The sequence below is a fragment of the Thamnophis sirtalis genome, unplaced genomic scaffold, assembly GCF_051295495.1.
Source record: "Thamnophis sirtalis isolate CommonGarterSnake01/CBP01778 unplaced genomic scaffold, rThaSir2_p1.2 scaffold_4, whole genome shotgun sequence".
Taxonomy (NCBI): Eukaryota; Metazoa; Chordata; class Lepidosauria; order Squamata; family Natricidae; genus Thamnophis; species Thamnophis sirtalis.
In genome coordinates, this window is record NW_028261384.1 from 115,972,333 (window position 1) to 115,996,400 (window position 24,068).

Below are 24,068 nucleotides of genomic sequence, written 5' to 3' on the forward strand. Positions count from 1 at the left end.
ACTGCATAAAGTAATCTAACCAAATTACTGTGTGTGTGTGTGGGGGGGGGGAGACAAGAGTTTGCTGTGATCTAACTAACAAGTTGACAAAGCTAGCAGTTTCCATGGAGAAGTGTAGTCAACAGAATGTTCTCAGTGACGCGTATATTTACATCAGTTTCACCCAGAAGGAAAATTCTACAGAATCCATTGGTATCTTATTTCTATTGCTTTACTAAAAGCATACAACTCATGAGGAGACGGCCGTGTACAGTATTACATTGTTTGGAGTTTTTTTTAAACACAGGTGTGGAAGGCGCAGGAAATCAACGTCATGAAACCACCCCAGCCCCCTCCACCCCCAATTCAACAACGTTGTTTCCCTAATGAATGGAAAACCCTTAACAATTAAGCAGGGAAAAAAAATCCGGGGGCGGAGAAAGCCGTCTGGAAACTCCAAAGCTGCGGGCGGAACTTTGGAGTCTATTAATTATTCATGTTCCAGCCACGCCTCCCTGCTTTTACAACCAATGGAAAACGAGAGAAGCCAACGGAGGCGGGGTCTCCCTGGGGGGAGGGAGGCAAGGATGGATGAAGTTTGAAACTAGCTCATCAGAAGACAAAAAGAAAAAGACGATCTGTACTGTGATAGTACAAGTAGTGGCAGAAGCGGGAGGCGAAGCCTGTTTGGCCGATAAGGTAAGTTCAAATGAGCGAGAGGGTTGTAGGGAAGGAGAAAGCTGCTATGATCTAGGTTAGATGAGAAAGACCTAACCTAGATCTGGTCTAGGAAGTGCTGATTTCCCCCCTCCCATGTCTCTATTGATTACAAAGGAGTGAATCACTTTATGAGCCATGCATATCCATGGTCTGAGTTTGGATGGATATGCAATGTATATGTGTGTGTGAGGAGTTTAGCAGGCAGGCCAGTGTTGAAACAGGGGCCTTGGGCTGTTGAGTTTAAGGACTGGAGAGTTAGTGAGATCTTTGAGGCCAGGATATAGATTCATGGTGGTTTAATGCTAGCTAAATAAAACGAATCTGCCTTTCCCACCCAGAGACTTTTCAGTTGGTTCAACTACAGTCTGTTTGGCATCACGGTGGGGAAGTTTTTGTAGAGGGTTACATGAAACTGGAGGTGAGTGGTGGGCAGATGAATGCCGTGGTTGAGTGGTTTAAAGGTGGTTGTGTGAATTCTTTTTAGAATGAGTAAGATGGGAACAAGAAAAACAGTGCTCCACTGATTGAGAACATGAGACCACCCAAAATGGGAAAAAAGGAATTTTAGCTATGTTAGTGTACTTGCACATTTGGACAGCCCAGAGAAAAATGTTCTTCAATAGTACCGAGTAAGATGGCTTGCAAGAAAGTGAAACTAATGTGTGAAAGTCCAAATGTGGCTTCTAAGCATGTAGGACAGCAAGCAGGCACACACAATCTCTGGTGCTCCTTAACGTAACCATGTGGAGTTATGTAAGTGGCACCAACTGCAGAGACACCAGTGACACCACTGCATGATGAATACCATCGTCTCATCTGAAATGTTTTATGTGAATTAGGGTGTGAATGAGTGGGGCAAAAGACACCTTGAAGTCAAAAGAATCCGTGAATCTAAGTATGGGCTGTCTTAAATTTTACATTAGAAAATGAAGGGTATAAGTACGGTACAGAAATAATTGTGGTGAACACTTGCAAAGAAAGAAACATGGATCTGCACAGGAACTGAAAAAATACATGGTACATCTATTCCATATCTTTTGGGAGAAATGTGCGGAAAAAGGGAAATAACAATTTAATAGTGTAATTGGATATCTTAAAATGGGGATAGTCTGTGAAATGCTCAACTTGCACGAGAATAAATATATGTTATTTAGCTCATAGGACAGATGTGTATCAGCCAGGAAGCTAAAATGGCACCTCATCAGTTTGTGTGAAGGAGGGGGGTAGAATCACTTACATCAGTACCCCAGGAAGTGAGTCTTATCTTTCTGAGAATCTGTGACACACACTCACTCTGAAACATAGCACTTCCTCTTCTGCTTTGTTCTGAAACGTCTTATGAAAGTTTTTCAGTAGTAGAGAAATAGAATCTATCAGGAAATTACGATGAAAGTTCCCCTAGTTTTCTGAAATACCATATCTTGTCTACATCTGGTTTTTATCTAGCTGTTTCTAAAGCTTAAATTCTGGGCATGAGATTAATAGCGTTCTCCTGATGTTACTTCAGCAACTCCCATCCAGTTTTTCCTACCTCCTCATCTCCCCCATATTGCGGACTCTCAATATGTTTAGTTCTCATTGGTTTGCATTTATTTCTCCCAATTTTTTTTAAAAAATGAAGTAAGCTTAGTTTCTTTTTTGGTTTGGTATTTGAATAGACTGTGGAGTTCTGCAAGCTTCTGATATTTCCCCCTCCTTATGCTTATGCACATCCATATGAAACATATTAAGAGTTTGTTGTTATTGTATAAAATCCTCTTGATGAACACAGGAAGATCTGTACCATATAGTTGCAAGAACATTTCTAGGCTAGCTCTCATCACTTGGATACCATACTAATATGTCAGAAGGGAAAAACCGAAGAAGGAAGTAAAATCAGCCTTGAAGAAAAAGTGGATTAAGTTTTATTAATAAATTAACACAAGTAATCCTTGATTTAAAACAGTTCCTTTAGTGACTATTCAAAGTTACAACGACACTGAAAAATGTGTCTTATGAACATTTTTCACACTTATGACTGTTGCAGCATCCCCATGGTCATGTGATCAAAATTCAAATGCTTGGCAATTGGTTCATATTTATGACAGTTGCAATATTCCAGGGTCACATGATTCCCTTTTGCAAACCTTTTGACAAGCAAAATCAATGGGGAAGCCAGATTCACTTAACAACCTAATTTAACATTTGTAGTGATTCAGTTAATGACTGTGACAAGGAATGTCGTAAAATGGGGCAAAACTCACTTAATAAATGTCTCACTTAGCAACATAAATTTGGGCTCAATTGTCATAAGTCGAGGGTTATCCTGTAAAATGGAAAATTATGAGAGCTGAAATTCAACAAGCCTGGAAGATATCTGGCTGAGGAATGCTGTGACATGTCTCTAAATATAATTTAATGTCCGTAAAATGACTTTATGCAGGTGCTGAGCAATGCCTCGTGTTTCAGTTCTGATGAATTTTCAGGGGCATCCTCGGGATGGTTATGCTTTTGTGTCAAAAAGTAATAGCCTTTCCTCTTTTTTATGCATGGGGCTGCCCTTGAAGAGTGTTCGAAGACTCCAGTTAGTCCAGAACGCAGCCGCGCAAGCGATTGTGGGTGCACCCAGGTATACCCACGTCACACCTATCCTCCACGAGCTGCACTGGCTACCCATTAGTCTCCGAATCCGCTTCAAGGTGCTGGTCGCTACCTATAAAACCCTACATGGCATCGGACCTGGGTACCTGAGAGACCGTCTCCTGCCGATTACCTCCCTCAGACCGATTAGATCTCACAGGTTAGGTCTCCTCCGGATTCCATCTGCCAGCCAATGTCGGCTGGCAACCCCCCGGGGGAGAGCCTTCTCTGTTGCAGCTCCAGCCCTCTGGAATGATCTCCCTGTCAAGATCCGGCCTTCCGCAAAGCCACCAAGTCCTGGCTTCTCCAACTGGCTGGGGGGCCTGTGAAATATCCAGCCCCACGGAAATTGTGAATGTTGCGGTTTTGTTTTTAAAGTGTTGTCTTTGTCTAGTTTTCCCCCTTTCCCTTGTCTATTGTGAGCCACCCGGAGTCCTTCGGGAGTGGGCGGCATACAAGACAAATAAAATAAAATAAAATAAATCAATATCTATCACATGTACAATGTATATAAAAAAGGGGTGGGTTTGGATCAGTTGCTATTATCTTCTTGGCTGGTATTGACCAACTCTGTAGATGCTCCTGACCATCTAGATACTGGAATGATCGGAAGAAGGAAAAACGATATATGCTCTTCAGTAGCAACTAGATATACCACCGTATTTCTTAAATCTGGCAATTTTAAGATTTTGTATCGTTGAGGAATTTTGGGAGTTAGGGTTAGGGTTAAGTCCAGACAGGTTAAAGTTGCCAAATTTGAAAAACATTCATGTACAGACATGTTCTGTCATTGCTGAACCTTAAGCTGTATTCAGAGATACAGCTGCCATGTCTCCTTAAAAAAACTTCAAAAATTTAACTTAAGGGTGGGGCCTGTTAATCATTTGGAAACAGCTGGCAACTGTCATTGTTATTATCAACAAACCGTGTCATCCTTGTCAGTGAATAATGTTTTCTTACCTTTTTCAAATGATTTCTGGAATAGTTTCTAGTTTTCTGGAACCAAGTGGGCCATTGCTGTGACCTCACCCTGCAAATTTTGAGGTCACAATATAGGTAGTCCTTTACTTATAACAGTTCATTTAGTGACCATTCAAAGTTACAATGGCACTGAAAAAAGTGACTTCTGACTGTTTTTCACACTTACGACTCTTGCAGCATCTTCATGGTGATATGATCAAAATTGCCAAAATTTGGCAACTGACTCCTATTTATGATGGCTGCAGTGTCCTAAGGTTATCACCTCTTGTGACCTATCATATTTTCCCAACAATAAGACAGGCTTTAATTTTCTTTTGACCCCTGAAATAAGCACTTGGCCTTATTTTTGGGGAAGTCTTATTAATTTTGAGGTGGAAGAGGCAGCGAGCGTGTCACCTCATGACTGCTGCTTTGTTGCAATATTTTCAGGGAGGGCTTATTTTTGGGGGGAGGGCTTATTTTAGCACATGTGCTCAAAAGTCCAATTGGGCTTATTATCCAGGGAGGTCTTATTTTCAGGGAAACAGGGTACTGACAAGCAAACACAAGATTCACCTAACAGATTGCAGTGATTCACTTAACTATGACAAGAAAGATCGTAAAATAAGGCAAAATTCATTTAACGTTTCACCTAGCAACATACATTTTAGGCTCAATTGTGGTCATAAGTCAAGGACTATCTGTAAAGCACGAGGCTCCCATTTTTAGAATCGTTCCTTTTTCTTTTAAAAAGTCCCTCAGAGGATGGTCTGGATATCACCTATATTGATGTAGATGGGGCCTAGAAAGGGAATGGCAGAAGTAGAATAAAAAAACCACCATGTTTTTTTCCCTTCCAACAGGAAGAAGATAATGTCTCACAAAGGATGCCTCAGTGTTACAAAATACTTCCTCTTCCTCTTCAACGTTTTCTTTTTTGTGAGTACTGTGGCTGAGAGCCAGTTGGATAGCCGGTTAGAGAATTATTATTTGCAGCTAGTTATGAAGCTGTGCTTATGCAGGATGGGAAAAGAGGAAAAAAATGGCTAGTACAGAGATATATACTTTAGAAATAAAAATGAAATCAAAAATCTATTTTCCTTTTCTTCAGATTCTTGGAAGTCTGGTCTTCAGCTTTGGCTTATGGATACTTTTTGATCAAAATAATTTTGCTTCTACACTTGGTAAGTTGCAGAGGCTCATTCCCACTTTACATAATTGAATTTGAACCTTGTGCTGAACCAGTGTTTCCAAACCTTTTTGCACTTAGGACATCTATCCATTTTTAAAAATTATGCAAACCGTAACAGCCTAGTTTTCACATAATAGGAACTATGTAAGCATGATTTAAAAACTACGTATAATGGCTACATTCATGCATAGGGGTAAACCAAAATTAAAGAAAATAAACGTGGTTTTGCACAATGTATCACCCAGCAAGAGGGGACATGATGGCTCAGTGGTTAAAACACTGAGTTTGTCAATCAGAAAGGTCAGCAGTTTGGCAGTTCGAATCCATAGTGCCGTGTAACAGAGTGAGTTCCTGTTACTTGTCTCAGCTTCTGCCAATCTAGCAGTTCAAAAGCATGTAAAAATGCAAGTAGAAAAATAGTGACCACTTTAGAGGGAAGGTAATAGCGCTCCGTGCGTTTTGTCATACCGGCCACATGACCATGGAGACATCTTCAGATAGCGCTGGCTCTTTGGCTTTGAGATGGAGATGAGCACCGCCCCCTAGAGTTGGGAACAACTAGCACATATGTGCGCGGGGAACCTTTACCTTATCACCCAGCAAATCTGTTCTTCCACTTAGTACTGTACTAAGTACAGTATCCAGACTCTACGAGAGCCTTGAACTAAGGGGAAGTTGAAAACAGGTTTTCATAAAGGCCACACCTTTACTTCCCAATAACATTGCATTGTGAATTCCTTCACCTTTATTTACTTATTTATATTTCATATTTCTTAACTGTCTATCTCCCTCGGAGAGGGGCTTCCTTTTCTAAATACTGTAGAGAACTTAGGATCATAATTGGAAAAATTCATTATTAAGTCATGTGACCACACCTTTACAACCTTTTTTGCCATCATCATTAAGACAACTATCATCCTTGTTTCTTTGTATTAGTTTATAATACAAAATACAAAAACTCAAAGGAAAATGTTCGGAAAATAGGGGAGGGAGAAGGAAAGGGAAAAGAGATGGGAAAGGGGGAAGAAGAAAGAAAAGGTGTTGATTTCTAACTCCCCTTGGTGCAGTAAAATAAGTTAATAGCGTCAAACCTCAACTTTTTACTTTTACATATGGTAATAGTATAAGCCAATCATTTCTATAACAACAAATCTATCTAACTGGTAAAATCCAAAATCAGAATTTTATTTTCCCCCACCTCAAGCTCAGAGTCCAGAAGCAGTTTCCAACTAGAAACAAAAGTAATTGTGATTTTTTTCTTTAATGAAAGCAGTCAATTTAGCTGTCCCTGTTAACTCCCATCGATTTTTCATCCGTTGTGGGGATCAAAGTGCCCTTCCATTTCTGTGCCTAAAGTAGTCTTGCTGTTGTCAACATACAGTATATCAACATCAAAGTTCCAACAAATTTTTCCAAGTCTTTTTCTATTAACTATCATGTTTGTTAAGTGAGATCTGACTGTCCTGGCCAGCTTCCCAATTGACATTGCTTTTCATAAGTGGCAGGATGGTGCAACAGTTGTGAATACATGCCGGTTGCCCAGCACCTGAATTACAATCACATGGCTGTTGCGACACTGCAGCAGTTGTAAGTACAAGGATCAGTTTTAAATCATATTTTCAATGCCATTTAGAGGTTGAATGGTTACTAAATGAATGGTTGTAATTAGCTCTCTTTCAAAAGGCTGATACTTCTTTGTACATAGGCCAGTGAAGCAGGCTTGGTTCTTCCAAACATTTCTGTCAATTGAGGAATAAGAAAAGAGAGACCGCCTGCTGCCAATTACCTCCAATAGACCGATCAGATCCCACAGATTAGGCCTCCTCCGAATTCCATCCGCCGGCCAATGCCGACTGGCGACTACCCGGAGGAGAGCCTTCTCTGTGGCTGCTCCGACCCTCTGGAATGAACTCCCCGTGGAGATTCGAACCCTCACCACCCTCCAGGCCTTCCGCAAAGCCCTTAAAACCTGGCTGTTCTGACAGGCCTGGGGCTAAAGAGCTTTTGCCCCCTTCCTCAAATGGTATGGTTGTTGTGTGTTTTAATTGTGTGTTGTTATGTTCGTTTTTTTATCCCCTGTCTGTACCCCCTTCCCTGACTGAATTGTGAGCTGCCCTGAGTCCCCTTCGGGGAAAAGGGCGGCATATAAATGTAATAAATCCAATCCAATCCAAAAGAATAACGGTAAAGGTTCCCCTCACACATATATGTGCTAGTCGTTCCCGACTCTAGGGGACGGTGCTCATCTCCGTTTCTAAGACAAAGAGCCAGCGCTGTCCGAAGATGTCTCCGTGATCATGTGGCCAGCATGATTAAATGCTGAAGGCGCACAGAACAGTGGTACCTTCCCACCAAAGGTGGTTCCTATTTTTCTACTTGCATTTTTACATGCTTTCAAACTGCTAGATTGGCAGAAACTGGGACAAGTAACGGGAGCTCGTTCTGTTACGCGGCGCTAGGGATTTGAATTGCTGAACTGCCAACCTTTCAGCATCTTAGCCACTGAGCCACCGCATCCCTAAGAAAAGAAGAGAGGCTGCTTATTATTATTACAGATTTTTTTTCCTATCATTTGTATCATTTCAGTTCTTGATTGTTCTGATCTGTTAATTCCTTTCTTCACAGGGTCCTCATATTACGCTCTCAAGATATGGTCGTATGTTTTCTCTGGTGTGGGCATCCTAACAATGTTTTTGGGATTTCTTGGATGTTTGGGCTCTCTCAAGGAAGTCAAGTGTATGCTAGGACTTGTAAGTAGCCGCGTATAAGCAGTGGGCCTCGATTCTGGTACTCTCTGAGAAAGGGAAATAACATTTATTGGGTTCAATCAGGTGGGAGCATCATGTTGCTCCTGTATCCCAAATGATGCTCCCCTTAAATTAAACCTTAAAAAATGCATTGTAAACACTTTACCAAATGGAACAGATTTTGAAAGATTTTGTTGATCTTTTCAGGAAGACAAAAACCTTCTGAAGTTTTGGGATGATGGAAACTGCATCTAAAGACTAAGACAGTGTAGCAGTATGAAAGTGAAGAATTCTATGCAATTGAACGATTGCGAAGAATCATTACCGAGGGGTCCTTAGTGCTCTCTGAGCATGGTTGTTTTCTTACAAATATTTCATTGGCAAAATAAGTAACTTCAGCAATGATTAATATTGATGATGTTACCTAGTTTGGTATTGAAAGGTCTGCAAGAAAACTGCCAAGATCAGAGAGCAACAAGGACCCTACTTTCAATCCTGAGCTACAAAAATTCTATTCTGTTGGAAACATTATTGTATAAAACAACTGAAAAGGCTGAAATACTTTTTTTGGAGGGTAGGTATAATTGTGATGAGATTTATATGTCATTCAATTGCAGGGAGAATTCATGAATACTGTGTATGGATATTTCATATTTAATATAGCACTGATATATTATGCTGATAAAATGATGGCACAGCATTCTAGTTAATTAATGGCTCAGGTGATCCCTCAAGACAGAGGTAGAAATCCGGTTGTGTACTTTTTAATAACACAACAGAAAAAAGGAAGGAGAAACCTGTATAGTGCATGATGTGGTAATTTCCCAAGAGGCCTTTGTAGGGGGAAATACAGAAAGGTAATTACGCTCTGTCATATTTTTCCTTTGTAGTTATATATTTGGTATTGTGTGATTTAGCGCAGGTGCCTTTGCAAAGTTTATGGCAGTGGTTCTCAGTTTTTAATGGTGACCGGTAGATTTTTAAAATATTGATTACTTGGAGGTCTGGTATAGCATGTGACTCTATTTTAATAATATTTATTGAGTATAGGCAAGAATGCAGATTAAAAATAAATTTAGCATGCTTGTTTGTAAGAATCTTGAAGAAATGTTTATGTGATTGGCTAATAATATGATATAATGAATGGCTAATAATAATAATGAATGAATGAATGAATGAATGAATGAATGAATGGATGGATGAATAATTGATGCCATGGTGATGTTGACTGATTTTGCTGGCCTTTTCTGTCTCCATCAATAGTACTTTGCCTTCCTACTGCTCCTGTTTGTTAGTCAAGTCATCATTGCAATCTTGATACAAACACACAGCAACACGGTAAGCAGTGTAATAAATCAGAGGATTTCTCATAACATGATCACCATAATCCTATTTCAACAATGCCTCTTTCTACCTGGATAACTTTCCCCCCTGCTTCTCATTCCTTTTTTTTTTTTAATGTTATTGGTAGTCTTTGATCTGGTTTACATATTGGATAACAGCCTTCCCCAGGATCATGCCTCTTGATTTCTAAATGGTTCTTGGCATAAACAATGGTCCCACATGTGCAAGGGAATCTAATGTCCTCTAGATCAGGAGTCCCCAATCCCCAGTCCACGGCCTAATCAAAACTGGGCCATGCAAGCAGTGAGTGTGTATGCAGAACCATCCTCTCTTCCCCCACGCCCAACTGCAATCACTGGTCCGTAAACCCATAAAGGTTGGGGACTGTTGCTCTAGATCAGTGTTTCTCAACCTTGGCAACTTGAAGATGTCTGGACTTCAAGTCCCAGAATTCCCCAGCCAGCGAATGCTGGCTGGGGAATTCTGGGACTTGAAGTCCAGACATCTTCAAGTTGCCAAGGTTGAGAAACACTGATCTAGATCTTAAGTCACAAACAAACAAACGGTTTGCTGGGCAGAAGAGATTTGTAAAAAAAAGCATCTGGAGAGAAAGGCATTTCTAGACTAGCTCCCTACTTACATATCCTTGTTTTCCATGAACTTCTATGGGGGGAAAAATGATGTAGTCCTGCAACATGATGTGAAACAGAATATTGTGTTCCAACATCTTGCACCATCTAGACCAGGGGTGTCAAACTGGCAGTCCGCGGGCCGAATGGGTCATGTTCAGGCCACGGCCACCCCAATTCTGCGAAGGGGGGGGGGGGAAATGTGAAACATCATGTGACAGCAACATAACGCTACGACACCCGTGATCTAGACCAAACCCTTTCTCTTTTTCATTTTTCCCTTTCTCTCTTCCTCTTCCCAGAACCAACCCCCCCCCCAAAAAAAACCCCATGGTAGGGGAGAAATGACTAGGGCCTGTGAAAGAGAAGAGTCAATTTGAGACCCATAATTTCTGTGTCTTTAATGCTTGCGATCCACAGATGGGGGTGGGGGTGGGGGCATAAGAGAAGACGTACGGCAGGGCATATAAAAGAATGAGAGAAAAGATATGTAGACCTTGTCCAGGAGTAAGTGTGATGTTTGTAAATTATGAATGCTTTTTTTTTTTTTTTTGCCAAATCACAAAAAGTTCTGCCACACTTTTTCTTCCAGTTTATGCTGTAATCTAGCCAAAGTTAGCAGCATCCCTCTCCCATTCTATTTGCAGGCTTTGGGTTCTTTAAACTCCTTTCACAAGCATGCATACTGTACGTTGATGCCTTTAATAATTGGTTTGCTGCCTTAACAAAAGTAATTAAGGGTTGGGCTTAAAGTCTTGTATGATGCAACGAGTAAGAGAACTAGCTCGCTTTCTGGAAGAGCCGGGTGATCAGCAACTCTGTTTGGCCTTTTTGGGAAGATGGGAAATATTTGGCTTTTCAGTTGCTGTCATCACTGTTCCTCACTGCTGGATTCTCTGGAAAAATAAAATAAACCTTGCATCCTGTTTGAACTTTTGTCCACTGAGAATAGAGTTTGGGCAGAATCTCCCGTTCTACTCCAAATACAGGTAGTCCTCAACTTACTGCAGTTCATTTATTCAAAGTTACTCAAAGTTACAATGGCAATTCAAAGTTACAACGGCACTGAACAAAGCAACTTATGACTGTTTTTCACACAACCATTGCAGTATCCCCATGGTTAAGGGTAAAGGTTCCCCTCACACATATGTGCCAGTTGTTCCCCACTCTAGGAGGTGGTGCTCATCTCCGTTTCAAAGCCAAAGAGCCAGCATTGTCCAAAGACATCTCCGTGGCCATGTGGCCGGAATGATAACACCCCAAAAGCGCTGTTACCTTCCCATCAACTTGCATTTTTTACGTGCTTTCGAATTGCTAGGTTGGCAGAAGGTGGGACGAGTAATGGGAGCTCACTCCATTACACAGTGCTAGGGATTCGAACCGCTGACCTTCTGATCGATAAGCTCAGCATCTTAGCCACTGACTCACCGTGTCCCCATGGTTATATGATCAAAATTCAGACACTTGGCAATTGACACTTATTTTTGATGGTTATAGGGTCCTGGGGGTCTTGTGACAGAGCCAAGGTGGCGCAGTGGTTAAATGCAGCACTGCAGGCTACTGCTAGATCAGCAGGTCAGCGGTTCAAATCTCACCGGCTCAGGGTTGACTCAGCCTTCCATCCTTCCGAGGTGGGTAAAATGAGGACCCAGATTGTTGGGGGCAATATGCTGACTCTCTGTAAACCGCTTAGAGAGGCCTGAAAGGCCTATGAAGTGGTATATAAGTCTACTGCTATTGCTATTGCTATTGTGATTCCCTTTTGCAACCTTCTAAGAAACAAAGTCAATGGGGAAACTACATTCACTACTTAAGATTGCTGTTCCTCCCACATGCAGATCACTTCAACTGTAGCTGGACGTGTAAAAACCATCATTGCAGGCTATGGAACAAATACATCCCTTTCAGATGGTGACAGCTGGGATTTTGTGCAGGAGCAGGTAAGGACTCTCTAGCAGTAATGTTAGTTTTACATCCTTTAGTTCCATTGATGTGATTCCAATGGGGACATATTTGGCCATTCACAGAGAGGCTCATATAATGTGCTAAGCCATAAGGTGGTTTGTTTAGATTTGGCCTAGTGCAGTGATGGCGAAACCTTTTGCCGCTGAATGCCAAAAAGGGAGCATGTGTGCACACTCACTTGATCTGCAACCTGGAAGAGGAGCTGCCCACGGGTCATGCGCACACCGGGAAATGAACTTCCAGTTTTTGGCGTGCACATGTGCAACAGTCAGCTAGTCTTTTGGTTACTGGTGTGCATGGGCATGTGGCAATCAGCTGGCAGGCGCACATGCTCACACCGGAAAATGGAAGACCATCTCTTTCAGTTTCCAGCACTGCCGCACGCACGAAGACCAGCTGATCATCATGTGCACATGCACACCAGAAACCTGGAAGAAGAACGGGCAATGTGTGTGCCAGGTGACATGGCTCCATGTGCCACTTCGGGCACGATTGCCATAGGTTCACCATCACAGCCTAGTTTATTGGGTTGGGCCCAGCCTTATGGCTTGAAAGTCATGATATATGAATTCTAAAAAGTCTGGTTGATTGATGCAATCAAAGTCATGTTGGATGAGTAGAGCCATAGAGTTGACCTAAGAATGAACTTGGTTCTTCCATCAGATATATGCGATGCCATGGTGGCACAATGGTTAAAATGTAGTATTGCTGGCTAATTCAGCTCACTTGCCAGGAGTTCATTCGTCACCAATTGAAGGTTGAGTCAGCTTACAGATTTCTGAGGTCATTAAACCGAGGACTCAGACTGTTGGGGCCAATATGCTGACTCTGTACACTGCTTAGAAAGAGCTGTGGAGCACTGTGAAGTGATAGATAAGTCTAAGTGCTATTGATAAACATCCTGCTTTTCCTCCATATTGGAACTCAAGTTGCCATAGATAAGAGCAGTTTTTCTCAAACTTGGCAACTTGAAGATCTGTGGACTTCAATTCCCAGAATGGCCAGTGAGCGACATCATTTAAGAGTTCTGGGAGTTGAACTTGATACAACTTCAAGTTGTCAAGGTTGGGAAACATTGGATAAGAGACTTTATGGAGTCTCCCGTTTAGGCATGGTCCATGCTCATATCTGCTTAGTTTCAGCAAAGTTGGGCCAGCCTTGTGCTGGATCTTTTCCTCTAGTAGTATTTTTTCTGTTGCAATGACTGTGCTTCTCTTTCTCACTGTCTTCAATCCCCTCCCTTGTCCTTAGTTCCAATGCTGCGGCTGGAAAGGCTGGGCGGACTGGATGGAAAACAGCAGAGTCAGAAATGCCTCAAATAAAGAGTACCCCTGCTCCTGTCAAAACACCTCTGCTCTGCACTCAGCCAACAACGGAACAACTGACAAGCCGGCCCTCTTTTGCCGAGCAGAGGCACCGTTGCAAATCAACAATAGAGTGAGTAGCCCACACATTGTTCTTCAGTTGGAGGTGTGTACAGTGCAGTCCAGCTCCTTTGGGTACTTGTGGTGATAGTTGTATTTCTCTGTTGTCATAAAGCAATTTTAAAAAACTTGACCCAAATCCTGCAGGGAAAAATGTTATGAAATGTCAGCATTCTCTATGACATCAATATTTGTATCCAAAATGTTTAGGCAATTGTTTAAAAGAGGGCAGGGAGGTATACAAGTGATTGTATGACAGTGTTATGACCTGCTAGTGGCCAGCAGAGCTGGCAGTAGATTCAGACAGTGAAGAGGTTGGAGAGGAATATGGGCCAGTCCTGGAATCTGGGGAAGGCTCTGATGAGGGCTCTGTGTCAGAGGCAGAAAGAGGATCAGGGCCGTATGCCAGTTATCAGCTGCCTTCAGAGGCAGACATCAGTGAGGCAGAAGAACAGCTGGAGCCTATTCCCAGTGTGCGCATGTGCAGCGTTGCCAGACAAAGGGATCAGCTAAAAAACAGGGGTCGACTTGGGGTAAGACCACAAGTGGATGATGAATGGCCCCTCCCAGAGAAAATACAAGAGCAGCAAAAGGGAGTGGAGTTTGCAGGAGACAATTAGTTCGTGCTCCAAGCCAGATAAAGTCTGGAACTGAAAATTCTCCCTTGAAGGACTTTGCTGGGTGTGAATGAGCAGAATCCACATTAAATTAATAAAAGGAGTTTTGTCAGGACAAGGAGTTTGATTCATCTCTTCGGAACCCTAAGTCAGAACACACAGTCTCTGAAAAGATTGCCAGTTCCTGCTCATCGGGAATAGGGAGAGTTTGTGCACAAATATTAAGCTTGCCATGTTCATTCTCTGGTTTAATTTCTGAAAGAGGTGACTTAAGACAGGGGTCCCCAACCCCTGGTCCATGGACCAGCACTGGGTCATAGCATGCCAGAAACCTGGCGATGCAAACAAGCGAAGCTCCATCCATGGGATTTAGGTAGCATGCGAAACTACGCTCTGTCAGGTACACGGACAAAAACTCTCCCTGGTGCCCAAAAGGTTGGGGCCACTGACTTAAGAGACAATTGGGTAAATCTATGTAAAGAAATACATAGGAAGGAAATATATGGAACAACTTATTCCAATACATTTAGAAGATGCCAATTGGAGGGAAATTTTAATAGATCTTGTAGGGCCCTCAACCAAAAAAGCGGGGTGCATATTGATTGTTGATTCCAATTTTGAGATTGCCAAACTCCTTGTCAACTGACTTGTTTACAAATAAACCTTGAAAACATGGCAAGCAAGAAGAACAAAACTAAGCTAAATTAAAAGATGCTTCCAACCGTCCTCTCCCAAAGCCCTGGTGAACATCCAGGTTTTTAGTAATTTCTGGAACATCGTAACAGCTTTTGCCCAATTTGGCACTTTCTAGGCAGGTGATTGATTTGATTGTAGCAGAAAATGGGAACGTTCAGAAGGAAAAGAAGATTCCACCCACCCCACCCTTGTCTTATCCACTTTTTTTCATGCATTGATTTCCACATCACAGTACCGTTGCGCCTAGTCTTACTTTTTCCAACCATTAACCTATTTGCAAAAAGCAGTTGTACGGAAGAGGATTACACACTATTTTGGGGGCCACAATTGGTGCATCCTTTTGATGGAAGTATTTATTTCTGAGTAGCATGCTTGTTTACAAAAATGGTATAATAAAATGGGAGGCAGTTGCACGTGATTATAAAGTTATTTGAAAAGAAACAAGACTACTGAGGACAAAGTACCTAGACACAGCCCAGAATAGGGAGGGGGGTGTTCTACTTTATAATGACAGCCAAATCTTACAGCTCCCCTAACCCATAACAGGATGGAGCTAATCCGATCTCCGGGTTAGGTTATTCCAAAGACGAATGGCTGCAACAGAGAGCAGTCTGCATCTTGGGCTTTGTAAACAACCTCCTTAAGGGAAAGGGCTTGGAGTGAATCTCCACTCAATCTGTTTGGATGGACACAAGCTACTCGGGCAAGTTGGTCTTGTAAATATGTAGGCCCTTAGCCATAGAAGTATTGATTTCAGCCTCTTTCTGCTGAGTCCTTTAAAGGAGCCACCAGTCGGTATGAGAGTGATGAAAGGAAATAGGTATTCATGCATTGCAAAAGTAATTTGTGGGACTCCCTGATATGGAGAAGGACGGTGCCATGGGTGTTTCCGAACGTTAGTAAGCCAGGTTCTTAAAAGGAAAGGACTAGAAAAGGCAAGGTTAAGGCCAGAGTGCAGAAAACAAAGGTGGAAGGTTCTTTTCTGATATATTTTTTGGTTTGTGTTTTGGCTGTATCTGATGGGCTTGCAATGTGGGAGTGAGTGAGATTGCCTTGTAGTTGATCTGACTTGGAATTCCATGTGATGCTCCTTTTTAATCTACCTTTGTCCATTTTCAGGGCTGCAGGGAGAGTGTCCAAACCTGGCTGAACAATAACATCATCAGCATTGTAGGGATCTGCCTTGGGATTGCTCTCCTAGAGGTAAGCGCTCCTGAATGACAACTGGGTACAGCTACATTTCTACCAGTGGTGCTGAAATAATACAGGGAGGGGCAAATATTGAGACATTCCCCAAATCATTACAAAATCATTCAGTTTATATTCAGTTTAGACACTTTGTGTGGTGTTTATTTTCAGGACTGTCCAAAGACATTTTGTAATAATCACAATATTTTTTCCCATCAACCCCAATTTATATCTAGGTATGTAGCACTGAAGTACAATTGGGTCTTGTAGGCAGAAACTCACTTACAGTTTCTCACATACAGCCACTTCATCCTCTGGAATATTAAGCTAAATATTTTAAGTATTTAATGCTGTTTCATGGCATTCAGTTTTGAGTATTTGAGATCTAATTTTTTTTAAAGAGTCCAATGGTCATAGCTCCTTGGGTAGTTAGCTGTTTGATGATGGAATGACCCCTTCTGCCCAGTTAAAATGCCATTATATTTCTGCTGTCAGTGCCATCATTCAAATCATGTATTTCCCAGTGTTGTCCCTACCAGTCTACTCATTTGGAGCAGTAGGCATTGCTGGTAGACACCAGAAATGTTTATATGTGCTTGATTGTGAGTGCATTACATCAGTGGTCTCCAACCTTGGCAACTTTAAGACCTGTGGACTTCAACTCCCAGAGTTCCTCAGCCAGCTTTGCTGGCTGAGGAACTCTGGGAGTTGAAGTCCACAGGTCTTAAAGTTGCCAAGGTTGGAGACCACTGCATTACATGATAAAGAATCAAGGTCTTTATTTCTCCACCCTGGATCTTTCTTGTAGTTACTGCAGCTGCTGTGCATGTTGCTGGTCACTGCATTAGAACACAAGGACCTGCATAGTGGTGGCCCCCAGGAGATCCATAACAGGTGGCTAAAGGGAGTGCATAGATGTTTCCAGCTTTCTGCCATGCCTTGTTATTTGTGTCTTCCTGTGTTGGGAAGGATGTGTTATTTTTTTCTCTGTGCATGTCCTGTGACCTGTGTAATTCATGAGTGCAGTGCAGGGAATACTGATTTTTCTTGGGTGGAAGCTGCTGTCATCCCCAAATGGCATGGTGCCATGCTTGAGTATTTGCAAGGAAGATGCTGAGCAAGACCTGGGCTATGAGAAATCCCATATGAATCCTTGTGAATTCACCTAGGCCAGGGGTGTCACACTCAAGATCTGGCCAGTGAAGTGCTTAAAACTGGCCCGCGGGGCCAGAATGGAAATAGCAAAGGGCCAGCCCACGGTGCCTCTAGCAGCCAAAACAGTGTGTGTGTGTGTGGGGGGGTGTTTCTGCACACCCACCCACCCATGCCCTGTTTTGACTGGCAGGGTGCTGCAGGAGGCATCCGCCCCGTCTTCCCCCACACCCAACCCAGCCGACCCACAGAAGAGAACCGCAATGCTGAGCCGGCCCTCAAAGAAATCCAGTTTGACACCCCTGATCTAGGCAGTTTCTTCCATCTAGCGTTCTTCACATTTGCTGGATTATAATGCAGAATAGTGTAGTAATTTTAGAAGTATGATTTATGCCAGAAAGACATGGGAGCCGTGATGGCGCAGTGGTTAGCATGTAGTATTGCAGGCTCATTCTGCTGACTGCCAGGGTTCAATCTTGACCTGCTCAAGGTTGACTCAGCCTTCCATGCTTCCGAGGTCGGTAAAATGAGGTCCCACATTGTGGGAGGAATATGCGGACTCTGTAAATAGCTGAGAGAGGGCTGTAAAGCACCGTGAAGCAGTATATAAGTGCTATTGCTATTAAGTTTATTCCAACTGTGTAGTTTATTGACTAATGTTGGGACATTCACTCTTTCAGCCCAAACTTAGAGAATGGTTGTTCATTAACATAAAAGGAGACCATGTGCGGAGCTGCCTTGAACTCTCGCACAAACAAGAGATAACAATTCCCATCACTCCAAGCCAGTACAGTGAATGGTTGCTGAAGATGATAGCCAATGTAGTCCAACACAACTAGAGGAGGCAACAAATAGCTTTCTCTGTGAGCATGTGTGGCAATTATCTTTCTGGGAATCGGTTGTTTCTCTGGTACTCCCCAATGAGAATTTCATTGATTTGAAGAACCCATGAATTTAATCTACTTTCTGATGCGGATCTAAATTTAGAAATCAGATGCTTACAGTTCTTTTTCAATGTCCCCATAACGAATTCGGCTTCTTTCATTATTCTTCCTGTCTGCACATTGAATGCCATTCAAGAACAGCTTGTCATCTTTGGGCCTTTTGGGCTAAGCCCTGCCTGTGGTTGCAGCCAAAACACCTAAAACTTTCCCAGTGTGCTTTTGATATGCTGACTGCTGGGTATATGCGTATGCCAGCTGTGTTTCTCAACATCTACAACACCCTGTTATTGGCATAGGTCTGGGCATGTCTGAAGAGGTGAAGTGTTGATTTGCTTCCCAAAGTGATGCATGATGCATGGGTTATGTTTGTCCTTAATTCTCCCTCGTTTCTGAAACCTTTTTCCATGAGAGTGGAAGTTCGTTCTCCGAGTTTGTGGGTTGGTTTCTGAATGTTTCATTACCAGACTAGGTAACATCAGCAGAGTTTAGGAGATGTCATTGTCAGTGTTCTTCTGTTTATAAGAGCTTTCTGTAGTCTTGTAATGGGTCAGGTATGGGTGTGTCAAGTGAGGGTCTTGTGTGGGTCAGGTTTGAGTCATCAGTGAGAGACTTTTGACGTGCCTTGTGATGGGGAGGTTACCTCAGGTCAATGTCATTGGGAGGTGAACTGGTGGGGAGGCTTGCATGGGTTGGTTGAGGGTCGATGCTGTCTCTGGTTGGCTGTGCGGTTGATTTGGATTTCGTAGGCTGGTTATAGGTCCATGTGTCTGTTGATGAAATTGCTTGTGGAGTGTCAGGCTTCAAAGAACTCATAAGCGTGGTGGGTAGTAGCATGGCCGGTTTGTGTGTTGCTCCAATTGAACTGATGCCGTTTGGTGTCAGTGTGGGTAGAGCTTAAGATTGTTCTCCCACAAGTTTGGAGAACGAACCTTCACCCTCATCCTACCCCTGAACTCCAGATATTCGCCACTATTGCAAACCTCTTTTCCTTTTTATAATCACTTAAATTGTTTCACATACCTGCTGCACAGGGACAGCTACCTGGAGTTTTGGCAAGGTAATTCATTCCAGGGCATTGTCAGGCCTGAACGTTCCTTTAGTAGAAATGTGTCAATGTCCACCATGCTTCGTTTTCCCCACCTCGTTCCTGCTTTGCAGGTTAATGTCTTGCTTGCATCTTGTGCTGTTGCAAAAAGAGGTTTGCTGGCTCCCCTGGAGCCAAAATATCATGTCAGGGGCCCCAAGAACTGCAAGGGCTGCATGAGCACCAATAAGGAGAATTGGAGAGGGCAAATGTAGCAGAGAACAAAAACAAACAAACCCGTAAGATGCTACAGGGCAAAGGCCCCTTTTTAAGTAGTGATAGACATCTTCCTTCCTTTCAGCAGGATATATTCTATGAGCCATTCTGATCTTCGTAGCTTCTTTCCATCTTGTGTATTTACTTTCCCTATGATGGATTATATTTCAAGAATTCCACAGTCAGCCTGATCATTGCTTATGGAGCAATGGTGTCTGGAGAGCACCTAGATAAGGGAAAGGGCTTCAAGGATAATGGGGATTGTAGTTCAGTACACATGAAAGACACCTGGTTGGGTTCAATAAGGATTCAGAGATAGCTACTATACTCATGAGTTGTAATTTCAGGGCTTAAGTGTAGACGAGGAATGGGGCAACTATGGCTTCTTTACAACCTGTGGGCTTCAGCTTCTGGCTGGCTCAAGAATTCTGGGAATTGAAGTCCACAAGTCATGAAGGGGCCATCTCAGTATCCAACCTTCCCAGTGCACTGGATTCCCAACAGCCAGGAATCTCAAGCAGAAATACTGGAGGTTGAAGGTTAACACATTTAAAGGACATGGGATCAAATAAAAAATCTTAATAATCTTATTTTTAAGTTGCTTTACAAACTATCCCAAACATGGAGTTCAGCTTTTCTTATGATAGATCTGATTGCTGTTTCTTACACTAAAATCTCTTTTTTCCCCCACAGCTCTTCCTCATGATGGTATCGATGTTTCTGTGTAGAACCATTGGCCCCAACTATGACAAGCTTGCTCGTTATTCCTAGGCAAAGAAACTTTTTTGGGAAATGGCATTGAAGAACGGTATTGTGTCTTATTTAGACATTAAACCAGGGTTTTAAAACAGTATATTTTAGGGCTGTGGTTGTGATCAGCAAGTTTACTACCTAACTTTCTTGTCCTAAGTAATCCAGTCTTGGAAACTGAGATGAAACTTTCAAGAATTAGAGCAACCAATAAGAAAACAGAGTACTATGAAACAGGTTTTTTATCTTCGCTTAGCTAAAGATGTCCTCCAAAAATTATAGCCGTATCGGCTTTTGGCTTTTCAGTAAATCCCTACAATAAGATATGAGTTCTTTTTATATTGCATTGTCCTGGAATGCACAGATTTTAACAGCCAAGCCCTGATGTATTTTTGCATGAGAAGAACTATTTAACCATAAATCAATTATTGCAATTCAACCTGAGAAAAAGTATTTTTTAAAAGCATATACATATTATACATTCAACACTCCCCCAAATCCTTTGATATAGCTACTTTAGACCTAAAGCTAAAAAAGTTACTTTTTTAAAAAAAGTGAAATTTGCAGCATCTTATTTAGTCAACAATTCAGGCTGTGAATTAACAGTGGTGTTGACCCACCTGATTGGACCAAGAGGTTTTTTTGTTAATCATTCCTGCTACCATTGAGGTATGATCTATTCATCCAGACTTCAAGCATTCTCAACCATATGTAGGATATAACCAAACCTCAAAGTTGTATGTTCTATGCTACTCTTGGCATGTACTTTAGTAGTCTTTTATACCACAATCTTGTCTTTATTTGGTTGAATTAATCTATGTTGAAAACAGCTCAGTTAAGAAGGCTGCATTTCTCCCTTATGTTTGGATTAAACTCTTCCATCACCAGCCTTTTTCTCTTGTTGGATAAATGGCATGAAGAACCTGAAATCCATCTGATATTTTTCGCTGGTGGCTCCTAATTGTCCCAGCCTTTACAGATAATGGTAAGGAATGTTGAATGACAAGTTCCACAGCACTGAATCTACAAACCTTTGGAGCTTATGACTCCATTAGCTAGTTAAGAGGCAGGATATACCTGGTATGGAATGAAGAGGTCCGTTTGCATTGGGAATGCATTGACATAGCCATTAACACTTCTGTGGATTTTTGGATAGTGCCTCTTTACTGCCCCAGCAGGTGTAAACAAAGAGGACACCTTATTTTTGAACCTCAAAAATTTGACATGGTTTTCTGTTGCGCCTTGCACACTTATAACTCTGTTCAGGGCGGATGAGAAACCTCCCCCCCTCTTTTTTCTTTGCTTTTTTGTGGTATTTATATATTCAGCTTGGATGTTTAAAACAGAAATGTAAAAGGGGAAATATTTTGAGGAAGGGGATGCAGGTGAAATGAGGTACCTATACAATTTCACCCTCTTTCTCAGCTTACTGTGGTTTGTTCTTTGCAGAGTTAGGCCTTTAAAAATTTCTATTTTGTAAATAAAAATTATCCATAAATGGTTGTGTTTGATTCTTTGAACTTGGATGTAAAATAGCTTTTAGCTAAATACAGGTAGTTCTCGACTTCAGTTCATGTAGTGACTGTTCAAAATTAAAATGACACTGAAAAAAATTAATTGACCATTTTTCACACTTGCAATTGTTGCATTGATCACATGATTTACATTCAGATGCTTGACAACTGACTCACCTTTATGATGGTTGCAGCGTCCCAGGTCATGTGATCATCATCTTCTAACAAGCAAAATCAGCGGGGAAGCCAGATTCACTTAGAGAGCATGTTACTAATTTAACAACTGCAGTGATTCACTTAACACATGTGGCAGGAAAAGTCGTAAACTGGGGAAAACTCAATGTTTCACTTAACAGCATAAATTTTGGGCTCAATTGTGGACATAAGTTGAGGAATACCTGTATTTGCGATGGTGACGAATATCTGTAGCGAGGGTGAAGGTTCGTTCTCCGAGCTTTGTGGGATGGTTTCCAAATATTTCATTACCAGGCTAGGTAACATCTTCAGTGGAATTTGGGAAGGTTTTTTTAGCTATTTCTCCAAAACAATAGATGTACTATTGATAAGAGAAACACAGTGGCTCAGTGGCTAAGACACTGAGCTTGTCGATCAGAAAGATCGGCAGTTTGGTGGTTCAAATCCCTAGCGCCACATAAGAGAGCGAGGTCCCATTACTTGTCCTAGCTTCTGTCAACCTAGCAGTTCAGAAGCATGTAAAAATGCAAGTAGAAAAATAGGAACCACCTTTGGTGGGAAGGTAACAGCGTTCTGTGCACCTTTGGCGTTTAGTCATGCTGGCCACATGATCACGGAGACATCTTCAGACAGCGATGGCTCTTCGGCTTTGAAATGGAGATGAGCACTACTCCTTAAAGTCAGGAACGACTAGCACTTGTGTGCGAGGGGAGCCTTTACCCTTACCTTACTATTGATAGGATCCCTTATACAACAGCCAAGAGCGAGTAAGCAGAATAAAAGGCTTGGCTCCTGGTCAATTCTAAGCTACGTCCCTTATTCCAGTTGATCACTCAATGTCAATTGGCTGGTTTGGAGTAATGAAGGAGCCTCCTGAGATGTAACAGACCTCTTAAATGAATCTGGCTTCCGCACTTGGCTTGACAGAATGTTGCAAAAGGTGATTGCATGACCCCAGGACATTGTCATTAATATGAACCAATTGTCCAGCACCCAAATTTTGATCACATGACCATGGCAATGCTACAACGGTCGTGTGAAAAATGGTCATAATTCACTTTTTTCAGTGCTGTTGTAACTTCAACTAGTCACTAAATAAAATTGTAAGTTGAGAATTACCTGTATATGGTCCCCCTTTCCTACCAAAGAGGAAGAAGCACCTATGAATGCCAAAAAGATGATAATCACGAACATACATTTAGCCAGATAAGGCTTCAGATTGAACATATAACAAAGCTCAGTTTACTTTTATATTTTTGTTTCATTTAAGGGTAGGATTAGGAGCCAAGGTGGCGCAGTGGTTAAAAAGCAGCACTGCAGGCTACTGCTAGATCAGCAGGTCAGCGGTTCAAATCTCACCGGCTCAGGGTTGACTCAGCCTTCCATCCTTCCGAGGTGGGTAAAATGAGGACCCAGATTGTTGGGGGCAATATGCTGACTCTCTGTAAACCGCTTAGAGAGGCCTGATAGGCCTATGAAGCGGTATATAAGTCTACTGCTATTGCTATTGCTATGTGTGGAATAGAACAAGGTGGTAATTCTGATTTCATTCATTCTCCAAAATTTGGACGGCTTTTTTTTTTTTAAATGCTTCCTTAGATATAAAACTAAGGTAGCAGAAGACAAGAGAAAGAGGGTTTAGAAGACCACTTTATCTGTTTCCAATTGTTAATGCTCTTGCTGAACTTTAATTACTCATATGAGCAATATTAAAATGCCTCCCACCTGTATTTCAAAGATACAGAGCTGACTAAATGATCTCATGCTCACTGTGTAAATGAACCCTGAGTTTTGCAAGGTAATACCTTCCTACAGTGTGAATTGTTTTCTACTTTTGAAACATGAGTCTTAAAACTCCTAGGCAGCAAAGGAGAAATTAGACAATGGAGTCAAAAATTTTGCTAAGCAAGATGGTTGTTAAATGAGTGACATCCAATCATACATACATACATACATACATACATACATACATACATACATACATACATACATTGGCCATGGCTGTTAAGTGAATTGTCATTTAAGTGAATCTGTCTTCCCCTATTGATTTTGCTTGTTGGAAACCAGCTAGGAAGATCGCAAATGGCAATCACATGACTTCCAAATGTTAAAACCCTCATAATTATATGCTGG

General features: G+C 41.9%; 1 protein-coding gene across 2 annotated transcripts; it reads left to right on the forward strand.

The window, feature by feature from the left end:
* Positions 1-387: 387 nt before the first annotated feature.
* CD37 (CD37 molecule) lies at positions 388-21,724 on the forward strand. Of its 2 annotated transcripts, none has more exons than XM_014053305.2 (9): positions 388-678; positions 5,142-5,217; positions 5,390-5,462; positions 8,096-8,220; positions 9,481-9,555; positions 12,029-12,130; positions 13,407-13,592; positions 16,012-16,095; positions 20,170-21,724. In XM_014053305.2, the coding sequence occupies exons 2-9, from the start codon at positions 5,152-5,154 to the stop codon at positions 20,245-20,247; spliced, it is 789 nt and encodes a 262-aa protein (XP_013908780.1). In that variant the 5' UTR covers positions 388-678; positions 5,142-5,151; the 3' UTR covers positions 20,248-21,724. The 2 variants fall into 2 exon arrangements, with proteins under 2 accessions (XP_013908780.1, XP_013908781.2); XM_014053306.2 differs by lacking the exon at positions 388-678 and adding an exon at positions 3,062-3,478.
* Positions 21,725-24,068: the final 2,344 nt, after the last annotated feature.

What these genes read in the sequence shown, in the direction of transcription:
- CD37 (XM_014053306.2), top strand. Translation starts at nt 3,132, where the DNA reads ATGCCTCGTGTTTCAGTTCTGATGAATTTTCAGGGGCATCCTCGGGAT. An exon ending in AGACCGATTAGATCTCACAG is followed by an intron (nt 3,479 to 5,141) that starts GTTAGGTCTCCT and finishes CCCTTCCAACAG; the next exon opens with GAAGAAGATAATGTCTCACA. An exon ending in TACAAACACACAGCAACACG is followed by an intron (nt 9,556 to 12,028) that starts GTAAGCAGTGTA and finishes TCCCACATGCAG; the next exon opens with ATCACTTCAACTGTAGCTGG.